General features: G+C 39.0%; 1 protein-coding gene across 3 annotated transcripts in view; it reads right to left on the reverse strand.

Annotated features, from left to right (window-relative positions):
* Positions 1-3886: 3886 nt before the first annotated feature.
* The window catches only part of LOC105476913 (DEAH-box helicase 40), a 45645-nt gene continuing 27170 nt past the window's right edge, over positions 3887-22361 (reverse strand). For all 3 annotated transcript variants that reach the window (XM_071082844.1, XM_071082846.1, XM_071082845.1), the window contains 6 exons: positions 13585-13699; positions 12954-13062; positions 9578-9672; positions 6761-6830; positions 6271-6499; positions 3887-5202 (listed from right to left, as the gene is read on the reverse strand). In XM_071082844.1, coding sequence (XP_070938945.1) covers positions 5063-5202; positions 6271-6499; positions 6761-6830; positions 9578-9672; positions 12954-13062; positions 13585-13699 — 758 coding nt within the window. In that variant the 3' untranslated portion in view covers positions 3887-5062. The remainder of the gene's footprint in view (positions 5203-6270; positions 6500-6760; positions 6831-9577; positions 9673-12953; positions 13063-13584; positions 13700-22361) is intronic.

The following is a 22361-nucleotide window of genomic DNA, read 5'->3' on the forward strand; positions in this document are numbered from 1 at the left end:
TCTTCATCTGCATACTTTACATCATATCTAGGTTACTTACATCTAATACAATGTAAATATTGTTATACTCTGTTGTTTTTTCTTTATATTATCTTTCATTATTGTATTATTTTTATTGGATTTTCTTTGGAATACTTGAAATCTGTGGTTGGTTGAATCTGTGGGTATGGAACCCCAGATACTGAGCCCCCAGATACAGGGGGCTGACTGTATTTCCTGACATGTGAAATCTGAATTTCATTCTCCATAGTTTTATTCCAATAAATATCACACAGTGATATTCATTCACGTACTGTCTGTTGTTGCTTTCATACTACAACATCAGAGTAGCTGCAACAGAAATTACACATCCAGAAAGCCTAAAATATTTACTATCTGGCTTATCAAATTCAAATCAGATAATTTTATTATTCCCTACATTTTGAACATATGGAAAAAGCATTAAATATCTAAATATATAAATTAAGAGAATAATGAGGCACCTTTTGTCAATAATTAGAAGACTGGGAACTATGAGATGTAGTAAGACTGGCATTTTCATATATTGCTCGTTGGAATATGAACTGGTTCATCTGTTCTGCTAAATAGGAGTACACATCAAGAACCTCAAAAATCACTTTCACTGCTGTAGAATTCAACAGTAAGAACATATCACAATTTATTAAACCTTTTCCCTCCTGATATAGATATATATAGGTGCTGTTTTCAGATTTTTTCTATTAGAAACGATGGTGTATTTCACATTGTAATGAATGCTGTATTTAACATCTTTTATGGCCGGGGACGGTGGCTCACGCCTGTAATCCCAGCACTTTGGGAGGCCGAGGCGGGCAGATCACAAGGTCAGGAGATCGAGACCACGGTGAAACCCCGTCTCTACTAAAAATACAAAAAATTAGCCGGGCGCGGTGGCGGGTGCCTGTAGTCCCAGCTACTTGGGAGGCTGAGGCAGGAGAATGGCAGGAACCTGGGAGGCGGAGCTTGCAGTGAGCCGAGATCGCGCCACTGCACTCCAGCCAGGGGGACAGAGCGAGATTCCGTCTCAAAAAAAAAAAAAAAAAAAAACAAAAAACAAAAAAAACACCTTTTATGTATTTATCATCAGCAATTAACGCTAAACCTATAGGAGTCCAATTTTATAAGGCACAGAATATTGTATATAGTCTGGGAGTTCCTAGTCTAGAGAAACCCCTAAGTCTAAATGTGGACTTACTGGGTCCACCCTAAGTAATCAAAACTAGTATCACCAATAAGGGGCAAATGCCATGTACCTCCAGATGTGATACACTAGTCAAAGACCACCTAAGTCTAGAGGTGGACTTACTAGGTATCAGGTTGTACACAGCTTCAACTTTACTAGATATTGCCAAAATGTTCTCTAAAATAAGAGCTGGCCTGGGCATTGTGGCTCATGTCTATAATCCCAGGATTTTGGTAGGCCAAGGCAAGAGGATCATTTGAGCCCAGGAGTTCCAGACCCAGACTGAGCAACATAGTGACACCCCGTCTCTACAAAAACTGAATTTTAAAACAATTAGTAAGCTGGGTGCGGTGGCTCATGCCTGTAATCCCAGCACTTTGGGAGGCCGAGGCAAGTGGATCACCTGAGGTCGGGAGTTCGAGACCAGCCTGACCAATAAGGAGAAACCCCGTCTCTACTAAAAATACAAAATTAGCCGGGTGTGGTGGCACATGCCTGTAATCCCAGCTACTAGGGAGACTGAGGCAGGAGAATCGCTTGAACCCAGCCTGGGCAACAAGAACAAAACTCCATCTCAAAAAAAAAAAAACAAAAAACCATTAGTCAGGTGTGTTGGCACACACCTGTACTCTCAGCTACTCAGGAGGCTAAGGTGGGAGGTCTGCTTGAGCCTAGGAGATCAAAGAAGTAGTGAGTCATGATCATGCTGTACTCCAGCCTGGGCAATAGAGCTGTATGAAAAAATTAATTAAATAAGAACAATTTATTCTTCACCTCCAACACTATTCAGGAGTATTAATTATTGCTAATCTGATGGAAATGAATGCCACCTCCCTAATTACAAGTTAGGTTCATTGTCTTCTTTTATTTATTGACCTTTCTTGTTTCCCCCTTTATAAAAGGACCAGCCGTGTCCTTTGTCCATTTTTCCATTATAACATTTGTCAGAGGGGCGCAGTGGCTCGTGTCTGTAATCCCAACACTTTGGGAGTCCGAGGTGGGTGGATCACGAGGTCAGGAGTTCGAGACCAGCCTGGCCAGCCTGGTGAAACCCCGTCTCTACTAAAAATACAAAAAAATTATAGCCAGGCGTGGTGGCACACACCTGTAATCCCAGCTACTTGGGAGGCTGAGGCAGGACAACTGCTTGAACCCGGGAGGCCGAGGTTGTGGTGAGCCGAGATCGTGCCATTGCACTCCAGCCTGGGCAACAAGAGCAAAACTCCGTCTCAAAAAAAAAAATTTGTCTTTGATTCTTTTTGTTTTGTTTCATTTAGTAACTTGAAGGTGTATTCCCATTCTTTTAAGAACAAACTCCTCCATAAAACCCACCTTTCCTCCAAGGCTGCTTCCACATTCGTTTTTGCCTTAACTAGATCCAGCATTCCCTTGATACTACTACTCTCACAGTCCTCTAAATGCAAACTGAGATACAGAAATTTTTTATCAATAACACTGTCACAGTTATCACAAAACTGTAATGATGTCCTTCCCTTCTAACAAATCCATAAAGTAATTCCAAATTCCACAGATTGGTTTTCAAAGCTTTCTATAATCTGACCTCAACATTTTCAGCCACCTACTCTCCTATATATATACTATGCACCAAGTAAACTCAACTGTTTGCCACCATCTCAAACACCCCCTGTGCTTTCTATAAATAATTCTCTGTCTTGATCTATGCTCTTCTTAGCACCCACCTGTTTATCAGACATTCATCCTTCAAGGAAAACTCTTCCTTACAATATAATACCAACAAATATAGAAAAGAATTAGAAAAAAAAATCACCATTTTGCAGCCATAAGAATAAAATGGATTCAGGCAAGAACCATCAATTGATGGTAAATCTAAAATGTCATATTTTATAAGGAACAATATATTTTATATAATAAAAGTATCTCCCCCCCCACATTATTTATGAATTATAAGGATAACCAGTTTGATATAATTTAAAAAGCACCCTAATAAGTAATTAAAATTAATACCACCAGTAAGGGGAAAATGCCATGTACCTCCAGATGTGATACCATGACACTACTACTTATGCAGTATTCTAGTTAAAAATGCATAACCATGAAGAAACATTGGAGAAACCCAAATTGAGAACATTTTATAAAATAACTAGCCTGTATTATTTTACAATGTTAATGCTGTGAAAGATAAGGACTGAGGACTCTTTCCAGATTAAGAGACTAAATATAATACATGATCCTAGACTAAATGTTGAAGTACAGAAAAATGTCATAAAGGACATTACCAAAACAACTGATATAATTTGAGTGTGATGTGTAGATTCAGAATGTTTGCTTAATATTTACTAAACTAGAAGAGCTTTCATTCCAAGAATCCACACACACTCCCACCACGTCTAAGGAAACGCCCTTATACAATACACCTGAGAAGAGAGACTGACAGAACTAAATGATTAATATGTGCTAATAACAGTGTCTAGAGCACTAAAAATAAAAATGAACAAATTAAAACACTGGAAAGGTTTGGAGAAACCATCATCACTCACCTTACTTTAGGGACAAATACATGAATTTGGGTCCTTGTGATTTTTGATAAAGATTTCAAGTTTCTATTATTGAACATAAAACTAGATTCCAAAGGAAATAACTAGAAGAGTTATTGATAAAAAATTTAGATTCTTAACTTTTACACAAAATATCTAAAAACACACATTATACTGTCTTTTGAATTTTAATGACACTAATAGCTTTATTTAACAAACATTGAGTGACTACTATGTGCAAAGCACTATGCTAGGTGCATGAAAGATACAAAGATGAAAATAGACAGTCCCTGCCCACGAGGAGCGTATAATCTAGTGAGGGAGACAAATACACAAATAACTAGAATACAAGGCAGTAAACAAGAGTGGGCAAGTGCTGAGTGTGGCCTGAGTGTGATACTAACTAGCCTCAAGGTTCCAATTTGAAACATGATGAAATAGTGTTGCCTGCTTTGAAAATCCCATCCCAAGTTTGGCATAATGGAAGTTAAATGGCCCTTCCCAAGCAGGTGGAAATAACAGAGTAGGCCAGGTGGAGGGGCTGCTTGAAAGTACTATCACACCTACATACATGGTGCTGATATAAGTACGTAGGTACAGCTAAAAAAGAACTTATATGTGTGTATATATATATATATATATATCATCTGTCCTTTGGTTAATGGCTATAGCTACTGTTTTAAACAATATACTTTGATATAAAAAGGAATTTGTATAATCCCAGAAAAATCAATTTAAGGATTAATATTAATTCAAGAAAGAATCCTGCCATAGGCAATTTTATTTACTAACTGATTAAGTCTTTTCTCTAAGTATCTATAAAGCTCTGTAGCAATTAAATGGTTAGACATCTAAGTATTGCTGAGTAGAAACCTCTTATGTTCAGCCTTCTGAAAGAAATGGTCACATACCTGATATATAGCACTATTCTAACAGCAACAAGAAGGCCTTAAAGAGATTTTAAGGAAAATAATTTTTAATGCTTCAATGCAAATGGAGTACACGCTGATTAAATACAACTCAATGTTCTTTGAAAACATCTCAATGACAGCGTTTGATACCAGTTAAGGCCAGCAAAACTGTACTGAGGAAAATATTACATGTACTGTCTTTCATTGGTTTCATGTATCATTGCTTATGACTATGGCAACCCGATCTTTTCTTTGACAATTGCATTTATGGGAACTGATGAGCTTTGATTTATGAGCTTTGATTTGCTTTAGTTCATAGGCCAATAACAAGTGCTGACCACTTCCTCTTGGTAGTGCTGTCTGAAATAACTGGCAAAGTAGAAGCACATTTCCTGGCTGCTTTTCCTACTTCCTGAATTGGAGGATTCACCACTTTAGCCTGTTTCCTTCCGTGTGTCACTGTGGTCCTGGGTCCTCTGCTGCTTTCTCTCAAGGAAACGAGCCCGTGCATCAGATATGGATTTGTCATCATTTCTTCTTTGCATTTTCTTTAAGACGTCTTTTGATATTCCATCTGAAAACATTATAAATTAATCCAATAAAACTTAGCTTTGAGAATCAGTACTAGAAATGTTAAAAGAAAGAGAAGCCCTGATTTTTCAATGTTAACAAAGTAAAAAGAATAAAGAGAAAATTAAATTTTGCCCTTTCAAAAGCAATGTAGTCTATGGTTACAAAATTAAGAGCACCAAGGTCAATGAGTCAGAAAAACTGACCCTAATTCAAGCATGTGGCACAGTGTTATAATACTGTAATAAAACACCTAGTGGCTAACATTTCTAAAGACTTTTCTATGCTTTCTTGGGCAAAACTCTTCACCATTCTATTTTTCAGTGATGTCAAATAAAGAAAATACAACATGCTTCATGATTCAACCTCAAAAAGCTTTACTAAAAAGTTTTCTGTATATGTGAGCTGATAAACTTTCTGTCCTATTTCAGTACCACAACTATTTATGCCTCCCAATCAGGGTCCTAATATTTCATAGAAAAAGCCCCTTGGATATACAAAATTAGCCAGGCATGGTGGCGCATGCCTGTAATCCAGCTACTCAGGAGGCTGCGGCAGGAGAATAGCTTGAACTGGGAGGCGGAGGCTGCAGTGAGCCAAAATCGTGTGTCTCAAAGAAGAAAAAGAAAGACTAGAGAGAGAGAGAGAGAGAGAGAGAGAGAGAGAGCGCCCCTTGGAAACAAAGGGCGCTGAGTTAATAATGCACAAATCATATATATATATGTATGTATATGTGTGTGTGTGTGTGTGTGTATATATATATATTTTTTAGAGATAGTGCCTCACTCTGTCACCCCCAGGCTGGAGTGCACTGGTGAAATGACAGTTCACTGCAGCCTCAAACTCCTGGGTTCAAGCGATCTTCCTGCGTCAGCCTCCCAAGTCACTGGGACTATAAGTGCACACCAACATGCCTGGCTAATTTTCTTTTTTCTTTTTTTTTTTTTAATAGAGATGGGGTCTCACCGCATTGCCCAGGTCGGTCACAACATTTTTATAAACAAAAATAGTAAAGTACTACTAGGAAGCAGTATGGCATAGTGCTTAAAAATAGAACAAATGATTTCCTCACCCTTTAGCTGCTTTACATTTTCCTTATTTGTCCATCTCCTTCTTGCATCTTCTCTCACTTCACGTCGGGCCACACTGCTCAAATCATGTGCATTAAACTCATGCAACTTGGGTAACAAGTCTCTTACCCATTCATAACGGATTGGGCATACAATTCTTGCGTAGACTTTGGTGGTAACCAATACCTCATGAAAAATGATCCATTCAAGTTTGGTTTCCTGTTCATGAAGCTATACAAAACATTTCTTTTAAGGATGATAACTCAATAACTTGCCCTATTCCACATTAGACCAACCAGATAGTCCAAACCCTTCTCAATTAATTCCTATCTTCTTTAATCAGGAGGCATGGGCCAACCAATACCCTTATAGATCTATGTAATATAGATATATGTACATTTAACCCCAAAGTGAAAAGTAGAAGACATTTGTATATTACTTATTTCTGCAACTTTACAAATTTCTTCCCTTTATTAAAAATGAACTACTTACTGCTGAGGAAGGATGAATGTGAACTGGGCTTCCACGCCCATCCATTGTGCAAAATGTTCTCCCAACAGATCTATAAACAGAAAAACAAAATGATAAAGACTACAACAGTAAAGCAATGAAGTAAATGAAGCATTACATTCAGCAATGAACAATTACAGTATGTTCTATTACGAAGAGCATTATAAGCAGAGGCTTACATTTATTCAACTGTCACTACAACCTCTGTACCAATTCATCTTAAATTAATTATACAAGTTAAACAGTCACTACAATTAGGTATAAGGAATCAGTAGTAATATTAACAATAATCTGTGAGCTTTGAGAGCCAGAACTTTATTAAAAGGTCAAACCTGAAACTCAAATAAATTAGCTAGACTTCTCAAGATCACCAGCGCTAACGCATGGTAAAACCAAGTCCTAAACGGTTCTTCTGTCTTAAATACGGTTTATGTTATATTATGCTGCATCTCTTTTTAAAGGGATGATTTTTCACTACTCTAGAACTTGACAATTAATCTATCATTTTTCTAATTCATGCCCTTATTTTCTTCTACATTTCCCTACCTATCATTCCAAAAAACTTGTCAAAATAATAACCCTAGTTCGTCATAATTTATTTCCTATAGTACTTTGTATGTATTCATAGTATAACCCAGATCAGACTGCATTGTAATTATTCACTTACATATCTACCCTCCATTAGACTCAGGTATCATCAAGAATGATGTAAGGACTCATGTTACTCTACCTTTCTATTTTTAGTACCTGCCCAGTGTTTGGCATACAGCGGGTAATCAAGACATACCATATTTTTAAAAGTGTGAAACAATCGGAATTTACAGAAAAGTTGCAAGTAAAAAAACCTTTTTTTTTTTGTTGAGGCGGAGTCTCGCTCTGTCGCCCAGGCTGGAGTACAATAGCACGATCTGGGCTCACTGCAAGCTCTACCTCCCAGGTTCACCCCATTATCCTGCCTCAGCCTCCCGAGTAGCTGGGAATACAGTCACCCGCTACCACGCCCAGCTAATTTTTTTTGTATTTTTAGTGGAGACGAGGTTTCACCATGTTAGCCAGGGTGGTCTCGATCTCCTGATCTTGTGATCCAGCCACCTCGGCCTCGCAAAGTGCTGGGATTATAGGCGTGAGCCACCGTGCCCAACCAAAAAAATATTTTTTACCTGAATCATTTGACAGTAAGCTGCCAACCTAATACCTCATCATCCCCAAATACTTGAGTGTGCACTTCCTACAATCAACAATCAAGAACATTCTCTGACATGACTATAAGCATCAAAACCAGAAAATTAACACTGATACATTACTAACATCTAATCCTCAGACCCCACTGACATTTCACTGAATGTCTTAATATCCTTTATAGCAAAAGGATGTAATTCAGAAGCATACATTGCCTTTATTTTTCATTTCCCTTTGGTCTCCTTCATTCTGGAATACTTCCTCAGTCTTTGACTTTCATGATCTTGGCACCCTTAAAGATGTCAAGGCTAGTTACTGTGTGGTATGTCACTCAATTTGAGTTTGTCTGTTTCAGGATGATTAGATTCAGGTTATGCATCTTTAGCAGGAATATCACAGACATAATGCTGTGTTTTTCTCATTGTATCCTATTAGGAAGAACATCATTTTGATTTACTTCATTATGTTCACTTTGATTGCTTGATTTAGGTAGCATATACCAGGAATCTCCACTGTAAAGTTACTTTTTGCTTTTGTAATTAACAAAAATTTTATGAAGAGGTGCTTGTAAACAATTCCATTTCTCATTAAACTTTTACTCCTTTATTTATACCACGATAGACATATGATTTCACATTTTATTAAGTCCGTAATAATCCACTATTATCATTACTTATTTTGATGCTTAAAGTGTCTCATATTTGATCACTTGGGGCCTCTTCATGCTGGCTCCTATATTCTTCTGACATAGCCTCAACCTTTGGTAATCACTTCTTTATTTGCTGGCAAAATAATATGTTCTGGGCTCATCTTGGATTTTCCCAGCCCCAATTCTCCAAAGACCCCTGATTCCTTTAAGTGGCAGATGGATGTCCCAAGTCAAGATCTGGGCACTACATCTATTCATTGTTATTATCTCAGAACTAGGGCATATATACATATAAATATTTACATACATACAAAGACACATATATACACCCACTAACATCTATTTTTATTCCAGTGTCCGTCCATGCATCCGTCTATAATGAAACCCATAACTTCATAATGATACTCTGAAATTTCAATCCAACAGCACAGAGATCATTCCTATTTTCTCACTTTCGGTATTTCTAACTCCCTTCACCATTATCACTTAGAGTTATGTGATCAATTCCTCTGTATTTAATGAATCTCCATCACCATCACTGTTGCCCTTTATCTATAAAGATGCCTTCCTCACTACACTCAGACTGATGCCCCAAACCAAATAACCCCTCCCTACCCTTGCTCAAGCCCTAACACTCCATGCCAAGCTACCCTTCCTCAGGGATGCTATGCTCAACCTACTTGGCTTTCACACTATTGACAGGGCCACCCCTCTGTAAGAAAACTCTTGTTACTTGCCTTAAGTGAAGATAACCCGTGCTGGACAGCCACCCTACAAACATACCCCTCCTACCCTACTTGAGCTCTAATACCACATTCTGAGCCACTGCAGCTGTCCCTGGTCATTGTAATTCACATCATAATCATCACAGAGCTTAAATCAAATCTTCAATGTTTAATATTAAATAGTCCAATATTATAGTCAAATACAGTATTATATCTTGATCCATCTCTCAAGTCCTTATTGCTTACCTTCGAGCTACATTTTTGAAATAGCCTGCACAAAGACACCTTCGTAGTACTTCATGTTTAGGGCCTTCAAAGGTCTCTCTTGGGAAATCACTTTGCTGTAAAAAGAATATATAGAGTGGTAAATCTCACAGTACAATTTGAAATAATCTTTTATTTTGAAAAACCCCCATTTCTAAAGACCTCTGTTTCTGGCCAACATAGATTAAGAGAGACCAGATTTACCCTTCCACCTAAAACCAAAAAAATGGACAAAACATATGAAATAATGATTTCCAAAACACTGTAATATCAGGCAATAAAGGACAGAGACAGGAAATAAATGCAGTACGCCCAACAACTGTCCCAACTTCAGCCTTAAGAAAGACTGCAGACCAAGATACAGGGAAGTGAAGCCCAAATGGAACTCAGAGAACTCCCTGGGTTAGAGAGACAAAGCTGGGAGTCCAGGAAGAGCAACATGGCTAGAATTCACAGGCCAAGAGTTCAGGAGAGAAGAGAAGTGTACAAAGACACAACTCCAGAGAGATGCAGAAGGTCCTCCTCAAGTGTTGAGCTGAATAGTGATTAGCACATGAATGTGAGGAAACTACCAGCCCAAGAAAAGAACCACTTAAAAGGATAAGAAGTAAGGGCATGGTGTTTTCACAGGGCTAGAAATGGTGCCTGTTCCTATAAGCCACATGAAAATACTACACCACAATAATTCATGTGATGTTAGGAAGAGTACTCAGATGGGCCTTGCCTCAGTAGAGGGGAATAACTAGCACTGCACTTAGCACTGCTCTGATTCCACCTAACAAATCATGCAAGCAAGACCCAAAAAGAAAGATCAAAGACCATTTTCAAGTAACTAGAACACAAAAATATCCAGCACCCAACAAGGTGAAATTCACAATGTTTGGCATCCGCTGAAAAATTATCAGGTATGATGTAAAGCAAAAAAGCACAATCCATAATGAGAACATCAATCAAAATCAACCTAGAACTGACACAGATTTAATTATATTTTATTATAATTTTCTGTATAGCTGGATTACGTATGTTCAAAAAGTAGAGACCTGAAAAATAAAATGTAAAAATTTAAAGACTGAAATCCAACATCTGGAAGTGAAAATACAACACCTGAGATGACAAATATACTAGATGGGATTAATGGCAGATTAGACTAGACACTGCAGGAGAAAAGATTAATGAACTTGAAGACAAGGCAAACAGAAAACATTCGCAGCGAAACAGAGAAAGTATAATAGTGGTTTCCAGAGGTTGGAGAAAGAAGATAATGGGTAGGTTTTTTTGTTTTTGTTTTGAGTCAAGGTCTTACTCTGTCACCCAAGCCGAAGTGAAGTTGTGTGATCACAGCTCACTGTAGCCTGGATCTTCTAGGCTCAAGCAATCCTCTACCACAGCCTACTGAGTAGGTGAGACTACAGGTGTGTGACACAACCCCTGGCCAGTTTTTTTTTTTTTTTTTTTTTTTTTTTTTTTTAGTAGAGACAAGGTCTCGCTGTGTTGCCCAGGCTGGTCTCAAACTTGCTGGGCTCAAGTGATCCCACCACCTCAGCTTCCCAAAGTGCTAGAATTATAGGCGTGAGCTACCATGCCCTGTCGGGAATGGGGAGTTATTGTTGAATGGTTATGGAGTTTTATTATAGTATGGGATGATAAAAAAAGTTCTGGAGATGGAGAAGTGGTAAGGGTTGCACAACATTGTGAATGTTTTAAGTGTACACTGACCTTACACATAAAAACAGTAAAAAAAAATTTTTTTTTTTTTTTTTTGAGACGGAGTCTCACGCTGTTGCCCAGGCTGGAGTGCAGTGGCGCGATCTCGGCTCACTGCAAGCTCCGCCTCCCGGGTTCCCGCCATTCTCCTGCCTCAGCCTCCTGAGTAGCTGGGACTACAGGCGCCCGCCACTGCGCCCGGCTAATTTTTTGTATTTTTAGTAGAGACGGGGTTTCACTGTGGTCTCGATCTCCTGACCTTGTGATCCGCCCGCCTCGGCCTCCCAAAGTGCTGGGATTACAGGCTTGAGCCACCGCGCCCAGCCAATTGCCCAGGCTAGAGTGTGGTGGCATCATACCTCACTGCAACCTCGAACTCCTGAGCTCAAGTGATCCTTCTGCCTCAGCCTCATGAGTAGCCAACACTACAGGTGTGTGCCAACATAACCAGCTAATTATTTTAATTTTTTGTAGAGATAGGTCTCACTGTTTCTCAGGCTGGTCTTGAACTCCTGGCCTCAAGTGGTCGTCCCACTTTGGCCTCCCAAAGCATTGGGATTATAGGGGTGAATCACCAATGCCCAGTAGAGGTAAATTTTATATTAAATATTTTACCAAAATAAGATATGTAAATTGAAAAATAATCATGAGGAGTAAAAGATGCCAGACAAAGAGCATATGCTGTTTGATTCCATTTATGTAAGATGCTAGTAAATGCAAACTTATATACAGTAAGTCCTCAATGTCAATAAGTTCTTAAAAACTGTAAAGTTAAGCAAAATTTTTAAGATTTTTTTTTTCTCATCAGTGTTAAAACAATGGTGAATAAAGCAATATTTTTCTAGGGCCTGCTGTATATCATTTTGCTTAAAGTCACAGTTTCCAAGAAACTACTGATGACATTAAGTGAGGACTTACTGGATAATGACAGAAAGCAGATCAGTGGTTACCTGAGTAGGTGAGGCAGGAGGGCCTGCTAGGTGAGACAATGGATTATGACAGGGAATGAGGCTAGGTGCAGCAGCTTATGCCCATAATCCTAGCACTTTGGGAGGCCAAGGCAGGTGGATCACTTGAGGTCAGGAGTTCGTTGAGACCAGCCTGGCCAACATGGCAAAACCCCGTCTCTACCAAAACTACAAAAATTAGCTGGGCATGGTGATGCAAGCCTGTAATCCCAGCTACTTGGGAGGCTGAGGCAGGAGAATTGCTTAAACCTAGGAGGCGGAGACTGCAGTGAGCCAAGATCATGCCACTGCACTTCAGCCTAGGTGACACACTGAGACTCCGCCTCAAAAAAGAAAAAAAGGGAGGGAATGGGAAAACTGGAAGATGATGGATATGTCCCATTATCTTGATAACTGTTTTATGCGAATGTCAAAACTCATCAAAGTGTGTATCTTAAATATGTGTAGGTTATTGCACGTCAATTATATATCAGGAAAGCAATTTTTAAATATCTTCATTTCTGCACATACAATTCTTTTATTACTACTAGGAATCTTTCATGGGGTCAGGGAGATGGCTGTACATAGAAACAAATAGAAAGGAAGGGTGGTAGAATAGAAAGGGTGCTAATGTACATCAATGAAAATTCAATATGAAATATTTAGGTCCAAAATGCTATTCAAAAAAAAAAAATTACGGCAATCACCTGTTTAAGCTTCCTGATTAGTTCTCGAAGTTGAGCTTCCACACGAAATGCAGAAAATAAGCACCTCCAATGAATCCAGTGTTTTTGGCACCATGAAGCTGGAGCTCCACTGCAAAACAAAAAACTGGTATCTTTAAAATATCTTCTCTAAGTAAAAGACAATCTAAAATTCTCATTTCTATTACAAAAGTGGAAACCCATAAACAACTGTCAGTTCCTTCAGGAGACCTGTCCAAGTACTAAAAAAATTTTAGGAAATTTGAAAAAAACAATTAAATTAATGAGGGTGCCCCTGACTAAATTAAAAAATAATTTGTAAATGAATTTCTTTACTTATATATGCAATAGCAAATATTCAATCATTTTTTAATGTAGACTACCTATATAGAAGCAAAATTCTATAAGGTCATTTTCAGGAAAGGTTTGAGGAGAAAAGAAGATAATCAGTATTATATAATAAATGCCTACTAAGCAACAGTCATCTGACATAGATAACTTCACTGAAATTCAAAATACCTTAAAGTCAATATCATCTTGTGACACTGAACTTTAGTGTCACAAGCCACATAGGTACATATTGGAACCATACATCAAACTGACATTTTCCAGGACAAAGGACTACCTTACATACCTTGATTTGCATTGTTCAAAGATGACAGCTAAAGTTGCAAAGTCATTAAATCCTCCAGCTTTAGTTGCCAATTCTCGATGTCTCTGTTCTGCTTCCTTCTGGTACTCTGGATCAACTAAAAGAATTGGAGAGGCAATTCAGTTATACTTTACAGTAAGTGCCGACAATCACTTTGTTTTCAAAAACTTATTAAAATCTGCCTCATCCTCTAGGGTGAAGTAAGGTAGAACTATATTAACTCTTCTTAACTCCTCTTGGGAAGCTCTAATTTCTCCCACAATTCCTTTTTTTCTTTTAATATCACTTTGGAGATTTTACCTGAATAACAACATTATTTCTCCCAATCTATTTGTCTTTTTAAAATAGTATTTGTAATTTACTTTTTAAATTAGTTTTGTTATAAGAGTAATCCATGCTTACAGTTAAAAAAAAGAAATGTAATGGTATAAAAAATATTATGTGAAAGTTCAATGTTCCCCAGTCACACTACCCATAAAACAATCTTCAAGGCTAACTACTGTTCATTATTTAGTGTGTGTCCTTCCAGGTAATTTCTATGTATATACAAGCATATGTACATAGTGTTTCATTTTTCTATAAATGGAATATATAATCTGAAAATGTTTATTCATTTAACAACAGCTCCATATCAGTACATATAGAATTATTCATTCTCAAAAATAGCAATATAGGGTCAGGTGTGGTAGCTCACGCCTGTAATCCCAGCAATTTGAAAGGCCAAGGCAAGTGGATCAATTGAGCCCAGGAGGTCAAGACAAGTCTAGGCAACAAAGCAAGATCCTGTCTCTACAAAAACTACAAAAATTAGCCAGGCATGGTGATGCACGCCTGTAGTCCCAGCTACTCAGGAGGCTGAGGTGGGAGGATCACTTGAGCCTAGGAGGTTGAGGCTACAGTGAGCTGTGATCACATCACTGCACTTTGGCCTGGGTAACAGAGTGAAACCTTGTCTAAAGAAAAAAAAAATGATACAGTATTCCCCAGGAGTATGGGGAACATAACACAATTTAACCAGTTCTTATTTATCCAATTCTCAATTGTGGGCAATTAGACATGATCTCCATATATACAGAACTGACCTACTACGAACAATTTCTTTTTTAATGTAATATTGAAGTATAACATGCATACAGAAAATTACACAGGACATAAGTGTGTAGCTCAATTAATATTCACAAACATAACATACCAATGTACCCAGATCAACAAACAGTTATCACTAGCATCTCAACAGCCCCCCTTTATGCCCTCCTTCAAGTAACTACCCATTCCCTTCCACAAGAGTAACTATATCCTGACTTCTAATCCTACAGATGGATTTTGCTCATTTTTAACCTTTGTATAAATGAATCATATAATATGTACTTGATATGTCTGTTTTCTCTTGCTCAACATTATATTTTTGAGATTTATCTGTTACCGACTTTGATACCACTTCCCCTGACCCCATTCAGGACCGATGTGCTCTCTGATTGCCCAAATTCCCCATATAGCACTTTATCCAGGGCTAATCTTTCAGAGTCCCATTTTTTCAAAACTGCATAGGGATCCTTCCTTCGATCTAACACGTCACATCACAATTCCTATTCCCTATACTTATCACAGCTAGATTTAGCAGAGGCACAATGTTGCCTGATTCCAGGGAGCAGCACTTACTATAGAATACAATGTGAATCTGCAAAGCAGCAGTTCCTGTTACTAGGAGGAAAGCAATTTGATTAAAGAAAACACTGATGAAGGTATAAAGTCTTCTATCTCATGCTTTAAGTAGCTTCCAACTATGTTACCTAGGTAACAACTGAATGAAGCAGCTAGAAACAATTAAAAAAAAAAAAGAGTATGATTTATCTCAGACCATACAAATGACCCTGGTAAGGAAAATATATGATTATTAATCTCCATTTCTTGAACTGCTCAGGGATGCTAATTTTGTTTTTTGGTTTTTTTTGTTTGTTTATTTTGTTTCGTTTTTTGAGACAGGGTCTCACTATGTTGCCCAGGCTGGAGTGCAGTGGTGCAATCTTGGCTCACTGCAACATCCACCTCCCAAGTTCAAGCAACTCTCCTGTCTCAGCCTCCCAAGCAGCTGGGACTACAGGCACACACCACCACACCCAAATAATTTTTAAATTTTTTAGTAGAGATGGGGTTTCACAATATTGGCCAGGTTGGCCTACAACTCCTGACCTCAGGTGATTCGCCCACCCCAGCCTCCCAGAGTGCTGGAATTACAGGCTTGAGCCAACACGCCAGCCAGGGATACTAATTTTTAACCCAAAATATTTCATTTCAAGCACCTAACTGCCGTCCCCCAGAAGATATCATGCCAAAAATCAAACTGCACTAGACTCCAGCATCAACCCCATCCAGGCTCTCAACACTAGGAGGCAAGCCTACCTATGAGTCAGTGCCTCCTGGAATCCCTAGAATCACGGCACCATGCAGTCTGTGTTTGCATGCATTTTTGATAAATTTTAACTTTTTATAATAGATTTGTATATATTTTATGGTAGTAAATTATAAAATAGACTAGTACTGGAATAGGAATTAAAAGAAATTAAAGACTGTATAAGCAAAAACTCAGTTGTATGTAAGAAAACCTACTTCCCCCTGAGGAAGAGAAAGAGATGGAGTCCTTTAAAATTAACTGATTGTTTTTCTCTCTGTGGCTAGTGAGCCTTATCTTTCCCATTCCCAGGCATTGTAAAGACTCCGTTTCTCCAGCTGTGCAGCTGTAAGGTCACTAGACAGATAATCTCAAGTCGTAAAACATGTTATTCCTTGAAAAGTAAGAAATAAAGTAATGCATGTCTTAATTAAATAACTGTCTTTGTTTCTCGCTTCTATAATATGCCTCCCCCTGCACAGATCTCCCCCCACCCCACGAAATGCTTAAAAGGTAGCTTGACTCTTTGTTCAGGGCTCGGTCCTTTGGATGTTAATCCAACTGAGTCAGTGCACCTAAATAATTAAGTAAGTCCTCCTCAACCCCTCAGTCTCTCTGATTCCTTAATTATCCCGCAGCATTTCCTACACATATTTTATGTTTTCATGACATATGTTTTCTTAATTTTTTTGATATTTCCAGGCTATGGAGTTCATCTGTGAGTTTTTTCAAAGTGTCACAAATCTCCAAAAACTTTTCCAATATATTTATTGAAAAAACTGGCCGGGCACGTGGCTCACACTTGTAATCCCAGCACTATGGGAGGCCAAGGCAGGAGGATCACCTGAGGTTGGAAGTTTGAGACCAGTCTGACCAACATGGAGAAACCGCATCTCTACTAAAAATACAAAATTAGCCGGGCATGGTGGTGGATGTCTGTAATCTCAGCTACTCGGGAGGCTGATGCAGGAGAATCACCTGAACCTGGGAGGCGGAAGTTGCAGTGAGTTGAGATTGTGCCATTGCACTCCAACCTGGGAAACAAGAGCAAAATTCTGTCTCAAAAAAAAAAGAAAGAAAAAATCTACAAATAAGTAAACCTCCACAGTTCAAACCTGTGTGTTCAAGGGTCAACTGTATTGGGAATGGTAGTGTGACGAGTTAGGTAAAACTTCTTTTCTAGAGAGACATCTATTAAACTAGTCAAAATTACCAAAGACAATCATTCAAAGTCTCTGGAGATTGATTAAAAAGCTTAAGACAAGCCTAATCTATGGAATTCAGTAAGGACAGTAGGAAGACGGCCCCACCCTCCACAGCTGTGTGTGTGGAAGGGCTATGCAAGAGCCTTCAGGGCAGCCTGAAAGTGGCAACTTTTCCCTGACTCCTAAATGCTACTCGGTAGGGAAGATCAAAGTGTAATAGCTAATGACAGCTTATGCAGTCCTCTATTCCCCACAGCTCTGTGTTGCAGAAGAGTTGTTCCACTGGATTCAGCAGCTCAGTGGTAGTTCCCACTACTCCCAGTTTCCTAGAGCTATTCCAGGTTTGTATGTTTGCAACCAGTGAACATCCAGAGATTGCATCTCACAAGGCTTTGTGCTGAGGAAGATGCAAAGTGAGCCGCAGTATCAGCTCCTAACTCCCCAACCCCAAGCTTCTGCTATTTAGGGAGGACCCAGATAGGATAGCCAGTGAATAACAGGCCCCCATTACCACCACCACCCTCTCCACCTCCTGCTTCATAGCACAGAGATTGTTTCCAGGAAAGGATGGGGAAAGGATTATCAAAGACTGGCAATACCTTGCCCCTGCCGAGGTGCCCAACTTTATTTGGATCAAGACTACGGAGCAATTTATGCCCTGGGCACTGTCAAAAACAAAAGAGCCAGCAGCTAGCAATCACTGGTGACTAACAACTTGCTGTAACACCAATAGAGACAGATCAGTCAAAAATTCATTGGAGAAATCGGTGAAGGAAAGAGAGACCTGCTAAGAGCATAGTCTTCCTGGTGTTCTAGAAGACTGTTCTCATGCCCAAAGCTAAGCCTTCTGAGAAGTAAATAGAGAAAGAACATCTGAGCCTCTGCTCTTTAGCTGAACACAGTACAAATTTATCAGCTCCCTCAACCACAAATGTAGTCTCCGAACCACAAACACAGATTCAACAGTAAAAGGTGAAAATATCACTGGCTTAAATTAAAAGGCTTAGGTACAACCTCCGATGAATCACTGACCACTGGAGTTGACAAGGACAAAAAACAAAATGAAAACTGCCATAAAGGGACTCAACAGTAGATTTGGGCTGGCAGAAGAAAGAATCCATGAATTAAAGTTTTTTTTTTTAATTTAAGACAAGGGGCTGGGCATGGTGGCTCACACCTGTAATCCCAGCACTTTGGGACGCCAAGGCAGGAGGATCACCTGAGGTCAGGAGTTTGAGACCAGCCTGGCCAACATGGCGAAACCTCATCTCTACTAAAATTACAAAAATTAGCCAGGCATGGGGATGCAAGCCTGTAATGCCAGCTACTTGGGAGGCTGAGGAAGGAGAATTGCTTGAACCCGGGAGGCAGAGGTTGCAGTGAGCCAAAATCATGCCACTGCACTCCAGCCTGGGCGACACAGTGAGATTCCGTTTCAAAAAGACATGGGCAAAATATTCTAACAGACACATCACAAAGGAAGACAGATAAATGGCCAATAAGCACATGAAAAAGTGCTCAACATTATTAGTTATCAGGAAAATGCAAATTAAAACCACAAAGAGGTACATAATAGAATGTGTAAAATAAAAGTGACTGGCAATACCAAATGTTTAGAAGGGTGTTTAGTGCAAGCTGTACTCTCAAACACTGCTGATGGGATTTTTAAATGGTACAACTATTTAGGGAAAAGGTTGGCAGTTTCTTAAAGGTTCACATATACCTACTCAATGGCACAGCAAATTTCTTTCTTAGGTATTTACCTTATCTAAGAGAAATGAAAATAAACACCTACAAAATTTTTGTGCAAGAATGTTCAAAACAACTTTACTCAAAAATAGAACTAAACAAGAAACAATTCAAATGTCCATCAACAGGATAATGCACAACTGTATATTCATAAAGTGGAATACTAGTCAACAATAAAAACAATAAAGTATTCATACATACAACAGTATGAATAAACCTAACATACATTATGTTGACCAAAAGAAGTCACACACAAGAAAGGAGAGTGTATAATTCTATTTATATGAAGTTTTGGGCTGGGCACGGCGGCTCACACCTGTAATCCCAGCACTTTGGGAGGCTGAGGCCGACGCTGACGGATCACCTGAGGTCAGGAGTTCGAGACCAGCCTAGCCAACACAGCGAAACATCGTCTCTACTGAAAATACAAAAATTAGCCAGCCATGGTGTCGGGTGCCTGTAATCCCAGCTACTCGAGAGGCTGAGGCAGGACAACTGCTTGAACCCTGGAAGTGAAGGTTGCAGTGAGCCGAGATTGTGCAACTGCACTCCAGACTGGATGACAGAGCAAGACTCTGTCTCAAAAAAAAAAAAAAAAATCTATTTATATGAAGTTTCAGAAGAGGCAAACTAATCAGAAAAAAATAAGAAAAGTGTTTAACCAAAGGTAGGTAGAGTGATACCTGACTAAGAAGTGGCACTGAGGGAACTTGCTAGAGTGATAAAAATGTTCTATATAGTGATAGGGCTTGGGTTATATGGGTATAAGCATTTTACAGAATTCATTGAATTATACACATAAAATTTATGCATTTCACTATATGCAAATTTTACCTAAAATTAACTGTAAACAAATATCAAACTGTAGTTATATAGGGTTGTTTTTCACAGTACTATAACTTACCATTTCTCAAACTACTTTCTGTAGATTCTAGGGAAAATGGACAATTTCAATATGGATATAATATTGTATTTTATATCTTGTGTATATATATTGTATAGTAGTATGGTATCAATGTTAAATTTCCAAACTTTAGGCTGTGCATAGTGGCTTATACCTGTAAACTCAGCACTTTGGGAGACCAAAGCAGAAGGACTGCTTGGGCCTAGGAGTTTGAGACCAACCTGGGCAACAAGACGAGACCTCATCTCTACAAAAAAAATTTAAAAAATTAGCCAGGCAGGGTAGCATATGCATGTGGTCCCAGCTACTAAGGAGGCTGAGGTGGGAGAATTGCTTGAGCCCAGGAGGTCAAGACTACAGTGAGCCATGATCCCACCACTGCACTCACGCCTGAGCAACAGAGTGAGACTCTCTCTCAAACAAAACAAAACCATTTCTTAATTCTGATTAAGGTACTATGGTTAAATGAGAGATTGCCCTTGTTCTTGCCTAATATAGATGTAAACGTTTTGTGGTAAGGGAGCACAATGCTTCCAATTTATTCTTAAATGATTCAGAAAAAGAAAAAATCCATTTATATATACATATATAGACGGAGACAGAATAATAAAGCAAATGGGGTAAAATGTTAAAAATTGCTGAAACTGCATAGAAGGTATAAAGGAATTCCTTTGCTATTCTTATTTGAAATTATATAAGAATAAATGTCACCCAAAAAAGGCTAACACCAGACTGATTTTATCTATTTAAATATTCCAACATGGAAAAAACATTTTTCTTTTTCTAGCCTTAAAAGACTATTAGAGTAGGTCACCTTAATCCAACTTCTTGGTTTTACAAATGAAAAATGAAATCCAGAAAAGCTAGGGCCATGGTCAGATAATTAGGTAGTAGTGGAGCTGGACAGAACCCTGCACTCAATACTTCAATACTCTGTAATAGATTTTGAAATATTTTAGCTTCTCTCTTTCTCTCTGTTTCTCTGTCTCTCTCTCTCTCTCTCTGTCTCTCTCTCTCTCTCTCTCTCCCCCTCTCTATCCCCCCCCCCGTCTTTCTTTTTGGGGATGGAGTCTCACTCTGTCACCCAGGCTGGAGTGCAGTGCCATGATCTCGGCTCACTGCAACCTCCGTCTCCTGGATTCAAGCAATTCTCCTGCCTCAGCCTCCCCAGTAGCTGGGAACACAGGTGCACGCCACGCCTGGCTAATTTTTATATTTTTAGTAGAGACAGGGTTTCACCATGTCAGCCAGGCTGGTCTCAAACTCCTGACCTCAGGTGATCCACCTGCCTCAGCCTCCCAAAGTGCTGGGATTACAAGTGTGAGCCAGCACACCTGGCTTATTTTTTGATTTCTTATTAGAGATGGGGTTGCCCAGGTTGGCCCTGATTTTGTGGGCTCAAGCAATCATCCCACCTCAGTCTCCCAAGGAGCTGGGATACCACTGTGCCCACTGGTATTTTTAGCTCTGATACTACCTCATGAAAACCAGTTAATATTACTTATTTTTACACAGCATTTTGTTAGAACAAAAAATTGCAATTAGGAGTATTACTAGAATTAAAATTCTGACACTTCAGACTGCAACTGCTGGGTGCAATGGCTCACGCCTGTAATCCCAGCACTTTACAAGGCCAAGGCTGGTGGGTCACTTGAGCTTAGGAGTTCGAGACCAGCCTGGGCAACAGAGTGAAACCCCATCTCTACAAAAATACAAAAAATTAGTCAGGCATAGTAGCAAGCACCTGTGGTCCCAGCTGCTCGGGAGGCTGAGGTGGGAGGATCACTTGAGCCTGGGAGGCAGAGGTTGCAATGAGCCAAGATCAGGCCACTGCATTCCAGCCTGGGCAACACAGTGAGACCTTATCTCAATAAAATTTAAAAATGTTTTAAATTAAAAAAAAAAAAAAAAGATTGCAATCTATTTGAAATAGTACACTGATTATTTTTATAGAAAAATGTATCCTCCATTATAATCATGGCAATAATAAATTAATCCGGAACCGATACTTCCAGCCTACAAAGGGATAAAGCCAGTGAGCTAACACATTCTATTGTCTGCCTGCAGACAAGGTATCCTGTTCACTTGGAAGCTCCTTGAAAGAAAAAATTATTCCACTGCATGAAAACAAATCTAACATATGTCAAATTAAATTGTGTCCTATACTGACACACCAAGAAAAGAAAGAAGCAGAAGTTTAAAGACATGGAAACTTCAAAAGAATTCTCTAAGGATGCAAGGGCTAAACTACCTTTTTCTTTTGATCCTACAAAAAAAAAAAAAAAAAGATTAGTATATTACTAATGTCCTATAAAAGCACTACCTTCCTTTACTAATGAAAGGAAATTAACTCTCGGCCAGGAACATTATATATTCTTTGTGCCAAAAAACTAACTTAAAGGATAACAAAATATAAAACTTGTTTATCCGGGCTGGGCATGGTGGCTCATGCCTGTAATCCCATGGCCGAGGTGGGCGGATCACCTGAGGTCAGGAGTTCGAGACCAGCCTG

This window comes from Macaca nemestrina, chromosome 17 (assembly GCF_043159975.1).
Source record: "Macaca nemestrina isolate mMacNem1 chromosome 17, mMacNem.hap1, whole genome shotgun sequence".
Classification (NCBI taxonomy): domain Eukaryota; kingdom Metazoa; phylum Chordata; class Mammalia; order Primates; family Cercopithecidae; genus Macaca; species Macaca nemestrina.